Source organism: Passer montanus, unplaced genomic scaffold, assembly GCF_014805655.1.
Source record: "Passer montanus isolate IOZ18808 unplaced genomic scaffold, ASM1480565v1 scaffold3, whole genome shotgun sequence".
In the NCBI taxonomy this organism is placed as follows: Eukaryota; Metazoa; Chordata; class Aves; order Passeriformes; family Passeridae; genus Passer; species Passer montanus.
The window spans coordinates 4,692,981-4,705,082 of NW_024367707.1; the positions used below are offsets into that span (position 1 = coordinate 4,692,981).

The 12,102-nt window shown below is 39.3% G+C and overlaps 1 protein-coding gene across 1 annotated transcript in view; it reads right to left on the bottom strand.

Annotated features, from left to right (window-relative positions):
- Positions 1-3,472: 3,472 nt before the first annotated feature.
- SMS (spermine synthase) overlaps positions 3,473-12,102 on the bottom strand; it is a 43,158-nt gene continuing 34,528 nt past the window's right edge. The window contains exons 10-11 of the mRNA XM_039714294.1: positions 7,696-7,811; positions 3,473-6,391 (exon numbers count right to left, since the gene is read on the bottom strand). Coding sequence (XP_039570228.1) covers positions 6,349-6,391; positions 7,696-7,811 — 159 coding nt within the window. The 3' untranslated portion in view covers positions 3,473-6,348. The remainder of the gene's footprint in view (positions 6,392-7,695; positions 7,812-12,102) is intronic.

Genomic DNA, 12,102 nt, shown 5'->3' on the forward strand with positions numbered 1-12,102 from the left:
CTCTCACACCCCATCTTTTTTCTTGGGTTCAAATTCACTCCTGCCCCTGCTCTCCTGAGAAGCGCAAGGCACCGAGCTGGGCTCAGTCACTACCACCAACTCTACCCTGCTGCTCCATCTTCCACACACTTTTCCCTTGCCTCCAGAGTGGGATCCCACCCAAGGGCCTTCAGGATAAACCTGCTGCCAGAGGGGCTGTAGTTTCTTCAGGAAACAGCCACGTGCTCCAGTGCAATTCCTGTGGAGAGCAGTGTGGATCCCTGGTCCGGCCTGGCTCCTCCAAGGGCTGCAGGGAAGCCCATGCTCCACTGGAGCCCTGCAAAGGCAGCAGGGGAATCTCTCCTGTGATGCCTGCAGTGCTTTCTCCCCTCCTCCTCTCACCTTGCTGCTCACAGGGCTGTTCCCAACTCCACTGTGCAGCATGGTGTCACTTCTCAGCCCATCTGCAGCTTCACTGCTCCCAGGCCCAGAGACCTGGGCCAGTCACCCATTTACCTGCAACCTCTGCAGCTGCCGGGAGACAAAGGCAACACTTACTGTGGAGCAGTGCAGAAAGAAAAGCAAACAGCAGAAGTGTCTGTACACGAGGCCATCTCTCAGAAGCCATCAAACTGCATCCAGGGGTGGGTGAAGGTCAGACAGGCAGGAACAGAGGAACTCAGGGGCCTCTAAGGCCTTGGGGACTCACTTGGACCCAGAGCAAAAACTTCAGGAGGAGCAGCTGAGGCAAGAGTTTCCCTAGCCTTGAAAAAAGACTGGAGAGACGTTACTGCTCTCTGTAACCACCTGAAAGGAGGTTGTAGAGAGGTGGGGGTCACTCTTTTCCCCCAGGTAATAAACAGTAGGACAAGAGCCAGCAGCCTCTTAGTACCACAGGCAGTTTACAGTGGCTATTAAGAACAATTTTCTTCACTGAAAGCGTTGTGAAGTACTGGAACAGGCTGTCCAGGGAAGCACATGAGTCACCATCCATGGAGCAGATATGGCATTCAGGGACATGGTTTAGTGTTGGCAGTATTAGGTTAATTGTTTATTATCTTAATACTTCTATTAAGTGCATCTGGACTACAACTTAAGCCACATGGCTGTCTGTTTATCAGCTCCAGAAAATGCCAGCAGGTAACTTTCCTTTCCTTAGTATTTAACTGTTATATATACCATAAGAATTTTACAATCCTAGTATAAACATTTTAATTCAAGACACAAGTGAAGATTTCTAACAGTATTTGGCCCTTTCTAAAAAGAAAAGTCATGGCATGATCCTATAAGTATTCTGTCAGTCTTCATTTTAAACAATGAGCTGTCAAAAATTTGTTTCCTGAAAAAAACCTGTCATCCTTCCACCCCAATTAACTAACCAGTGGTTATAAAACATCATTGAAAACACCTAAGTGCTACAAGACATGCCAATCACTAGGAAATAATTTCACACAGAATGTCCCAGTGAGGAGCTTAAGAGCAGAACCAGGACAAAGCATGAAATAAAAATAGTTTTTGAAATCAAGCCTATCAGGTCTGATAATTAAGTGAAGTTAAACGGGGAAGTCTTAGATAACATTAGCAACTACCAGAACAACAAAAGTAGTCACAGAGCTGTACAGACTTATCTTTGTTATTCCCATCTACTAAACCATTATTTTATTCCATTGGTGCATTTCTGTGCCTATATAAAGAACAGCTGCATTAAAATGTTTCCATTATACACCAATAAAATACTTTTGTATTTGGGTGCTGCACAGGTAATATGGCACATTGTGCTGTGCATTCATCATTGATGAGAATTTCCTCTCAAGTAACACACAAAGTTATCATGGCATGTTGAAGTCGGGTGGCTGTAGCAGTGCTTTTTAGTTATACCATACATTTGCCAGTTCTGATCAGTACTTCCAGTTCCACGAGCTGAAGACAGCAGAGACGCCACTGGTATCTTCCTGCCTTCCTCCCTTCCATGCTCAATGACAATCCATGACAGTTAAATCCCACAGCTGCCTTGCCTTTGGACTTCATGAAATTTGTATTTATTTGCTTCAGTAATCAGTCTACCCTTAAACACTCCTTAATCTGAAGTTTCCTTTTAGTCTTCCTTTAATTTCCAGCAGTTAAGCTCTTTTCCTTCGAAAATACTTAGAAGACATCTTGCACTCATTACTCAGTTAGAAAAAACCACGAACAAAACAAACCCAAATGTTTTTAATTTCTCTTTCTCCATCCAATACCATCAGAGGACAGGCTGGGCAGTATGACTGGCACTTTTTTGTATGTCCAGATGTGTTCCCCAAATTCCCACACCACATCTGTTGTGTTGTCCTTTTTCTTGGTTCCTCTTCCTGGCTCATTTCCTCAGTTCCTTTTCAACTCAATGCTTCTTGCCCCTGCACCCTTTCCACTCTTGACACTGCACACGAATACTTCTCATCACATTTCCAATTATGAAGTTAATTTCACATTTTACTTTTCCTTCTTTCTACCTTCCCCACTTCTACCTCTGAAGCTCAAGTTCACTGCAATGTATGACCACAGTATGAACTTTTTAATATCTTCCCAGTTCCCATTCCTTGCTTCCTAAAGCATTCCACATTTCAAAAAGGCACTTCTGAGCTGCTCAGTGCTATTATTAATCACTGCAGCAGTTGCTTACTTTGCTACTTCTCTCACTTGCTCCCTTGGCATCTCTAATGACTCCAACTACTCTTCTCTCTGTGGGCAAAGTTTGTCAGCTTTCTCCTATTACCCACAGGCAACATCATCTGCAGTTTCCTATTCCTCAATTAAAATAAGAAATTGAGTTCTCTTCCTCTCACCCGTCCTCTCACCTTGTTCCCTCCAGCAAGCTGTCAACACCTCAAACTCTCAAACAGCAAAAATAAAAACCCAAGGTACCCATCTTCCCTACTGTGCATGCAGGCACTCCAAAATTACTCCTTATTCTACCCTCAGTCTATGTGTGAGACTTTTTTTCCCCTCAAAGTTAAGACTTTCCCCCCCTTTTCTTTTTCCCTACTAGCAAACTTTCTGCTACTACTGCACTTAATGCAGATGTGAATACTTCTCTTTTCCAATTAGCTGGAATTCATGTCAATCTCTCTATATTTTCTGGGAATAATGTCATTCTTTCAATGTATGACATTATTCTGGCGTGTGATTTGGAAAGACTAATAACTTCTTTGATGTGCCCATCCTCTTTGTGCCCTTCTCCCTGTTTCCTAAACTTCTGTGCCAGTTTCCATCATTCTCAATGTCACACTGACTTCTCCTAAGCCTGTCTTTTCTCTGTGCCACACAATGAGCTACACCGTCACCTAAAGCCAACTCACTGCTTCAGCAGAAAAACTCAAACTTCCACTTAAGAGACCTTCAAAGAATTCACATCTAAAATGCTGTGTGGAAAATTAACTCTTTCTAGACAAATATCACTGAAGCCTCAAGTGATTCTCCCCATTACAAGTATCACTGCACTGTTCCATATACAGAGTATCTTACCTGAGCATTTATTATATGGAAAATAACAATTTATTAATCTGAGACAGAAAAGATACTGAATAAAAGGATCAGGAAGTACCTTTATGCAACAAGGCAAGAGGAGGTACAATGGCAAGCATCATACCCATCAATTCTGTCATTTGAACACTGAGTCCACAATGGATTTAACAATTCAAACACACAAATAATGAGAGCGTACCTTTATTTTAACACGTGCACTGCACTGATGCAGTAGATACAATGCCAGCAGTCTTCTCCTTGCACAAACTACTATCAATCAATAACTTCTAGGTGGAAGCAGCATTTAGTGCAAAGAATAATTAAGAAACCTCTAATGTTAACTATGTCTTGGGAACTGTTTGCATACATAGTGCACCAATCACAGCCATTTCCCAACTGCCCTTGAACATGGAAAACTGATCAGCTATAGCAGTTTGCATTTGAAAATTCTAACACACAGACTTTTCTTTAAAAAAAATCTATACTACAGCAACAAATAAATAAAGACTAACAATGTGTATATATATTTGCTCCGGATCAATTCAGCAACTTAAAAAAATATAATGTTCAGTGTTTGCTGAATTGCTTTATACTGCATCTATCACTGCAAAACACTACGTTAAAAAAAAGTTAAAGAAAAAAGATAATTCTTCCAACTCTCTTCATACTCTACTAGTTGAAAAGTTTGCAAGCACTGCTGCCTCTCAGTTATTAATATGCAATTCAGGTCCCCTGGTCATTCTGGGAATCTTTACAGAAGATCCCTGCACACCCAGCAGCTCCCTGTGCAGCAATACCAAAGGAAGGACAAGCCCTGGTACAACAAGCAGATTATGTCATCTTCTAGTTCACAAGTTTCCGTGCTAAAAACCAAAGCACCCCCACCTGTTGTGACTGATTTCTACATCTGCCAAGCTCACCCAGGAACACAGATGCTCTGAGCTCAGTCCCTGTGGGCTTCACTTCATCTACATGAGTAATCACACTAAGAACCAATGGAAATATTCATGCTTGCACAGTTATGGATACACCTGTTTACAGGACATCTGCATTCATCTGCAGCTAGACAAACTGACTGCAGTCCTGGATCATAAATGAAGAGTCTCTATTAGATTACAGGTAATAATATCAAAGTATTTTCTGGGATGTCTACAACAGACCTAGAACACTCAGAGAAATACAGGAAACTATTCTATTTAGAGGGAAGCTCTGTTCTTTGGGAGTATTCAGTGATTCACAAGCTGTAGGCCATGGAAGAACTGTGCCCTGTGTATTTTAGAGAATTAACTGAGATGGTTTAAAATAGTAAGATTAAAAAATGCTTCTATTGGCTGTCGAAACTGAAAACATTTAGACCAACTACAGGCCAAAGAAAAAGCAAATTTTGGCACATTTTCGAGTATCACTCTGGAATTCTGCATAGGCTGCTCAGATTCTATGGAAAGTTCATATATGTGGGATGCAATAAAATTTTTCTTTATGTATGGTTTAGAAGCATAAAGAACAGCTTTTGTACTTTTTTTTCATTAACAGTATATTAGCAGGGCAAATCAACTCTCTCCAAGAGAACTAAGAAAATGTTGATATGGTGAAACATCATTGCTCAGGATTAGAGTGTTCAGGGAAATAGTGCACTTTTTATTCTACCTTGGAAAAGTAAAAAATGCACATACTGGTCATATCTTTACTACCTCCTTTCAAGTGGGATTTTTAAGCACGAATATTTTAGTCGCTACACAGCAAACTCTTACAAAAATATAATTTCTGACAGCATGAGAAACTGCTGAAGAAAAATGTTTTGGTTTTTTTTTCAGAACAGAACTACAAGGCACCCCAGCTTCTACTGATTTTTACACTGCAAGTGAATCTAACTGAGCAAGAGCCTCACACAATGTGGCCCATCTGTGGCAATACAACCAGCACTGACCCTACTGAAGCGCACACACACTTCAAAACATTCAGTACAGGTGCACATAAAGATAGATCATATCACACCCACATTTCTTCATCCTCTAAGCCAAATTTACATCAAAAATTTAGTGCTTCCCATAAGGCTGGGGAGAGGATATGCCCACATGAACCTCATTACACCCAATTTCTTGCACCATGGTGGAATGAAAACCCATCCTTGATCTACATGCTTCAGTACAAAGCTACTGTCAAATCCATATCAGAATCCAAATAATCAATATGGCAGCAACTAAAATAATCCAGGAGGTAAAAGGCCAAAGATTCTTCTGCAGCAGAGATTCCAGCAATGATGAATTGCTATGGTAAATAAAAATTTAAGACTGGCTTTCTTCCCTTTGCAACGAAGAACTTGGGGTATTCTCCCACAAGATTATTTTCTTCTTAGTTATGCCCTTCTTTGTATGGAAGCACTGCAGTGTTCATTTAAAAAAACCAAAACCACACAAAAACCCTCTCCCATTTTTAAAAAGCACCACAAATGAAAAATCTGTTGGAAAAGCAAAAACAACAAAAACTCCATGGACCACCCTTCAGGGATGAAATGCTAAAGATGTCTTTTTTAATCAACCAGTTTGCAAAGATCTACAAAAAAATAAAAAGGATCACATTCTAAAGGTTCAGTGCAGTCAGCAGCTATATAGTTTTGCTGCTTATTCATCTAAGTTGACTTTCAAAAATAACACCCTAGCTCGTCAAAATATACATTTTCCATTTGCTTTTAAATTAAAATAATAATAAAAAAACATTTAAAGAATTCACAATCAATAGCATGACTAAGTTTCAGGATCATCTACAGCATATAATTTAAAGGTTCAAGATGCCAATATGCAGCATGTGGCAGGCCTATATGCTCCATGCAGCATGTACATTTAGGATCATCTAAAATAATCTTGATGTTCAGATGTCAGTCTGTTTCTTCCAAATCGTGTAGAATACCCATCTGGAGAAAATAAGTAGTTAAGGAAAAAAGGCAACACTTGTACACAGTTAAAATGCAGTTCTTTTTACTAATATTTAAATTCTGAAAACTTCTGGTAGCTCATAAAGGATAGGGAAACACTCAAAAGTGAAATCTACCTGGATTCCCTTCTTGACTCAGCAGTTCAAAGATGCATACTCTTGAAAACACAGACATGTTCCATTAAGGTCTGGCAGTCACAAAGGCAAAAGTAACCAGTTTCTCTGAAACTGTAAGCTTAAATGGCAAGTATCTTGATATCCTTCACATCCTTTTGTCTGGAAAATGCAAGGTCAAATCTGCATTTCACAGAGAGCTGCCAATAATGAGAAGCAGGAGGAGCTGGCTGCAGTCAGTCTGGAGTCAGTATAGGGTCAGTATGGGGGCTGCAGCAGTGAGCACTGAACCTCTTAGAGACACAGGAGGGAGGCAAATGGGCACACACACAGAAGAAAGGCTGGGGCAGTAGTGTGTGCTTAATGTATTACAAATAAGAAGATTGTGGAAAGATGTTTCCTGTCAAGAGAGACAGCCACAGCAGGCTTCACTCTGCAGAAACATTTCCAGGGAGATGCCACAAAAGCAGCGAACACTCAAGGCAAATGCAGATGGCAGAACCGCCTTACAGCAGATCAAAATGCCCCTCTCACACTAAGGGCTTGAAGTTTAAACTTCTAGGCTCCTTATGTAACTTCCTTACCACCCACAAATTAAAGAAATTCTGAGGGATTATTTTTAGGAATGGGATGTTGCTGGGAAGATGCATACCCCTCTACCTGGAATATTTTTTTCCAGTAACACTAACCTGTTAGGAATCACTCTTCTCCATTTCCCAGCCTTAAAGTCTGAGCTGTATGTTCAAGAACAGCTCTGTCAGATAATATCTAAAGATCAGGATCATGCTAACCTGTATGAAGTTAGTTTCTCATTTTACTAAAAGAAGAAAAGAAAGTAAGAAGATACAGCCTTGTTAGAACTCCCAGGCAGCATTACCCTTACCACACAGTTTATCCTACATCACATACACCACTCAAAAACATTAAAAAAAACACAGCCTATGCATGAAAGGCGCTGATCATTTTACCAGCTGTGAATTTATAGCACTTTTAGAAAACAATTCCTACAATTATACTCAAAACTGCAATACTTCATTTGCTATGAAAAAAACCCCATTAAATATTTAAATCAGAACTGCCTTTTTGCTTGAGTTCATTACCTCCAAACAAGCTATGCTTGTTTGATTTATTAATACACATTCTCCAGCCTTCTTCAGTCTTTAAGGATACAATTCCATGTAGGAGGGAACACACACAGTTTCTTTTGAAAACTCCACAGGACAATAAAGCCTGCTAAGCTGTTCTTCATACAGAGTCAAGGCATCAGTCAGATTGATACAGTTTCCCTAAAGAAAAAAAAAAACAAACCCAGTCACAATCAAGCAAATAAGCAAAATTTCAGATGAACATATACATTTTGACATTACTGCAAGGCTCCCACATATTTCAGAACCAAATACATGCCGTTCTTAATATTTAATATTTACAATGCAAACACTGAACAGCTTGTCTTCATTCTGCCTACAGCAAACAATAATTTGTATCCTTTCAAGAAAGGGTAAGTATGGGGGGGATTATCTATATTCTCATTAGCAGGAGCAACCATTATATGAGGGCTTCCAGTTAGAACAGACCACCATGTGTTGTTTACCTATAACATCTACTCCATGACCATTTTCTTTATAATTGCTTAAACATATTAGTAAACGGTATTACAACATCCACATTTTTCTCAGTTATTTAACATTGCCTAGATCTTACAGTGTTTAAATGCACTTTCAAAAAACTATAGCCTATTAATTTTAAACAGATTCTTCTACAAAGCAATATGACAAAATACAACAAATTATATAGAAGTTTTCTGGCTGCGGGCTACATTATCTTGAGTTTCCACATGTCATACTTCTGAAAAAGAAGATTTTCCTGTAATACTTTTTTTGTCTTGGGAGTGAAACAACACCTCATTCTTGGCATACAAACACATCAAGGATTGAGTGAGGAATTTAAAAAAAAAGCAAACCCCAAGAAACAAACACCCCACCCCCAAAAACCCCAAGTCCAAAACCCCCCCAAAAAAATGCAAACACCCAACCCCACCCAAAAAAAAAGACAAAAACCCCACCCAACTCTCCCCCAAGCAACTTCTATTTGCAAGCACTACCTTGTCCCAGGCTAATTATTAATAAAAAGCAGAAGTTACTGCAATGTATACCTGGGGTGTGCATATGGAGAAAGTCTCACTAAAAGTCTGAGTTCTCCATATCCATAACACATTTGAAGACTTAGTGGTTACAGTGAGCTCACCAGAACACCAGACTGAACAAACACCAACTACCCAAAGCAATAAAAGTCAATTGTGTAAGTTCAATCAAAAAAGCTTTGTCAAGTTTCTTGACTACATAACCAAGTAGACAAGCAAACACTTTACAACCTTGAATTCAATGGTCTTAAGAAGAGTGTGGCAAATACAAGTTATCTGGATGCTACTTTGAAATTAAGTGAAGTTGAATAGTCACCACTGTGTGGTCTACAAACCACAGTTGTTTTTTTTTCCCAGGTATGATGCACTGAATGAAGACTCACCAAAAAGAAGTGTACTGTTTCTGTGGCACAGCACAGAGAAAATATATTCCGCCATTGTGGTTGAGGTGGAGATACTGGCACACTGACAGCCAAATGAATTGATTTGTAGTCTTCTACTTCCACCACTGTCCTGAGGAATCTCCAGCTCAACCCAAACATGATGAACCCAGGCCCCAAACATGACAAGCCAACCATGCTGTAACACCCCACATCAACAGCAAGTTATATGATGACTATGAATGTGTGTGCCAGCCTGGCCATATGTGGGGCAGGATGAGATCTTCAGCAGATGCATGTCCCCATCTTCCCGTAGTGGTTGGACTTACTAGCATGTAGTATAAATGTCTTTTATCGTGATCTAGCACAAACCCTGCTTTCCTCTTCTGATTTCTGATCAGTAGATACAGAAGCATTAACTAGCATTTTCAAGAGCTAGTCTCAATACAAAAATCCTCAGCTTTCCCACACATTTTACCACTTCCAGTGGAGGAACGTTTGCCAAAGAAGGCAAAAAGAACAAAAAGAAAATTTTGGTGTTAACGAATACACACAGTCCCTAAAGATCCAGCACAAGAGCCAAAGCCCCACAAAATGATAGTGAGAAATTCAAGGCACAGAAGTTGTGTTAGAAAGAAAAGGAGTCTAAAGCAACAACCTCCATCTGCAGAATGACAGGATCTTCCTGCTGCTCTGAATGACTTTGGGAAATGTTTGTGTGTACATACAAGTACACATAATTTTGGGGGTTTTTTAACTGACCATTGAATGCAGTATCTCTTTCGTTCCTGCCATTCAGTAACATGTGTAACCTGCTCCTGACTGTGAAAGAATGCAGATGGCTCAATTAGAAAACACCAGATCTAAAGAAAAAATCAGCTTCCTTACATTTGCATCTTATTCAGTATTGTACAATCTCTAACTTGAAATGAGGATCCCAGGAACCAAGGACTTACTCAAAGCTTCCAAAGTGTCTGACTGCCTATGTTTCACACATTGTGTTGCTCTCCTAAGACACTGCAAAGCTTTTAAATCCAGGAGCAGAGGCTTTATGAAAGACTTGTTTAACTGTGCAGCTCATTTTTGGTGCTCCCAGATTTTTTTTAAATGGCCTTAAAATTATTACATGCACACAATACAATTGAAAATTAATTTTCACAAAGCAAGGAACTAAGATGCGTTTGAACAAGTACTGTCTGTGCTCTATAAAGCATAGAACAGGCAGAGGCTAAAACAAGCAGAGGTAACATTTGAAATCAGTATTTCTAAACAGCCCCATTTACACTGATTTTTCGATGTAACAACATGAAATGATAACTAGAACCAAAGTGTAAAATGTACATTCTGACTTTGGGATTTATACTATTTTTCCTACTTTTTATTGGTAGGATTTTTTCACAGTGTATTTAAAACATTTCTATTTCCAGAGAAAGTGAAAAGAGAATTCATTCCACTCATCTTCCTCTGAATTTTCTGCATCCTGCTCAGTTTTTCTTTTGGATTGTGCTCAAGTCTTCACAAGTCGAAAAGAAAACCTCAACTTTAAAAAAAAATCTTAACACAGCATCTTGACAATGGTCTGAGGCACATGATGTGATTCTTGGGGTTGTCCTGTACAGGGCCAGGAGTTGGACTTGGATGATTGTTGTGGGCCCCTTCCACACCACAAAATCCTATGACTACACTCTATTCTATCACTCTCTAATCTTTTAAAAATCATATTTGGGAAAGCACGCCTTCAAAAGAACTTGCATAAAACATGTTTAATTATAATTTTGATCATATTGCACAAACAAACCAGTACTTGTTTATTTGGTAAAGGAAGGTGACTTTGTATATAGAAATTTTCATATTTGGGTTTGGGTATCAGAAAAGAAATAAGATTTGTAAAAAGTAGAAGAGTAACACAAACTGAGCACAATGAACAGAGTCCTGCAGTACTTGTTTAGTAACCTGTTATTATCCAGGGGATTGTGGTGGGCTTTTTTGGTTCAGCTGCCCTTCACCAAACATATCATTTTGTTTCAACCTCAGACTGAATGCAAACGAAAACTAAAAAACAACCTGTGTGTGTAATTTGAGTCATAAATAGGAACACTGCTAGGTAATTTACAGAGCACACCACTATTACGTAGGAAGTTGAACAGGATATACAATGATAGAAGAGTATACAGTTTCCCAGACTGTCGCTTCACTATTTCATCATTTCTCCCTTCTCCAGCAAGAGACAAATCACTGCAGACACCATGGAAAACAAATTACAGGAACAATGAACATGCCAAGAAACAATTTTTACTTTTCAAACCCACAGCTCCCCGGTCTCCAAATCAAGATCTTGCCTAAAGGTTCACACAACTCACCTGGCTCTTTTATCAACCTTTTTCTTCTGGACAAACATTACAAGATTTTATAGCTTTCTGCGTAGTTTTTTTTTTAACTATCTGGCTTTACTCAACACAAAGTTAAGCACTCCAAAAATCAAATCTACAAAACTTAAGGCTTATTTCAATAAACTTGTTGAAAAAAAAATCAGTATTATTAATACCTATCTTTAAAACATGACCAGCTTCATTAGCCAAGACTACAGTGTTAGTAACAATGTCAATCACACTTAGATGTTCCAGGATCACCAAAATGCCACAGGGAACCAAGCCCAGAATGCAACGCAGTGTTCACTTTAACTCCCACTGCCTAATGAAGAGTTATGTGGTAGAGCAATGCATTGTTTGTTCTGAACAGACACCATATAACTCAAACAACAGCTAATACTGAATGCTGTTTAACAAGGTTTAAAGCCGATGACTCACCAATTACACATTTTCAAAAAGCAAAATCACTTTCTTTTATTTTCCCCACAGGGTTCAGCCAATTTTTCAACATAATACAAAAGCCCCTTCCAAACTCCTCTCCCCAGCCCCCCCTCACTTCATCTCTGTTCCATGCCAAACATGGAACAAACATGTCAATTTGGCAGGTAAGAACCAGAAGAATGACGACCATTTTTTTTACCATTAAGATGCATCTTTCTGACACAAAAGTACTTGAGGCAGTTTTAAC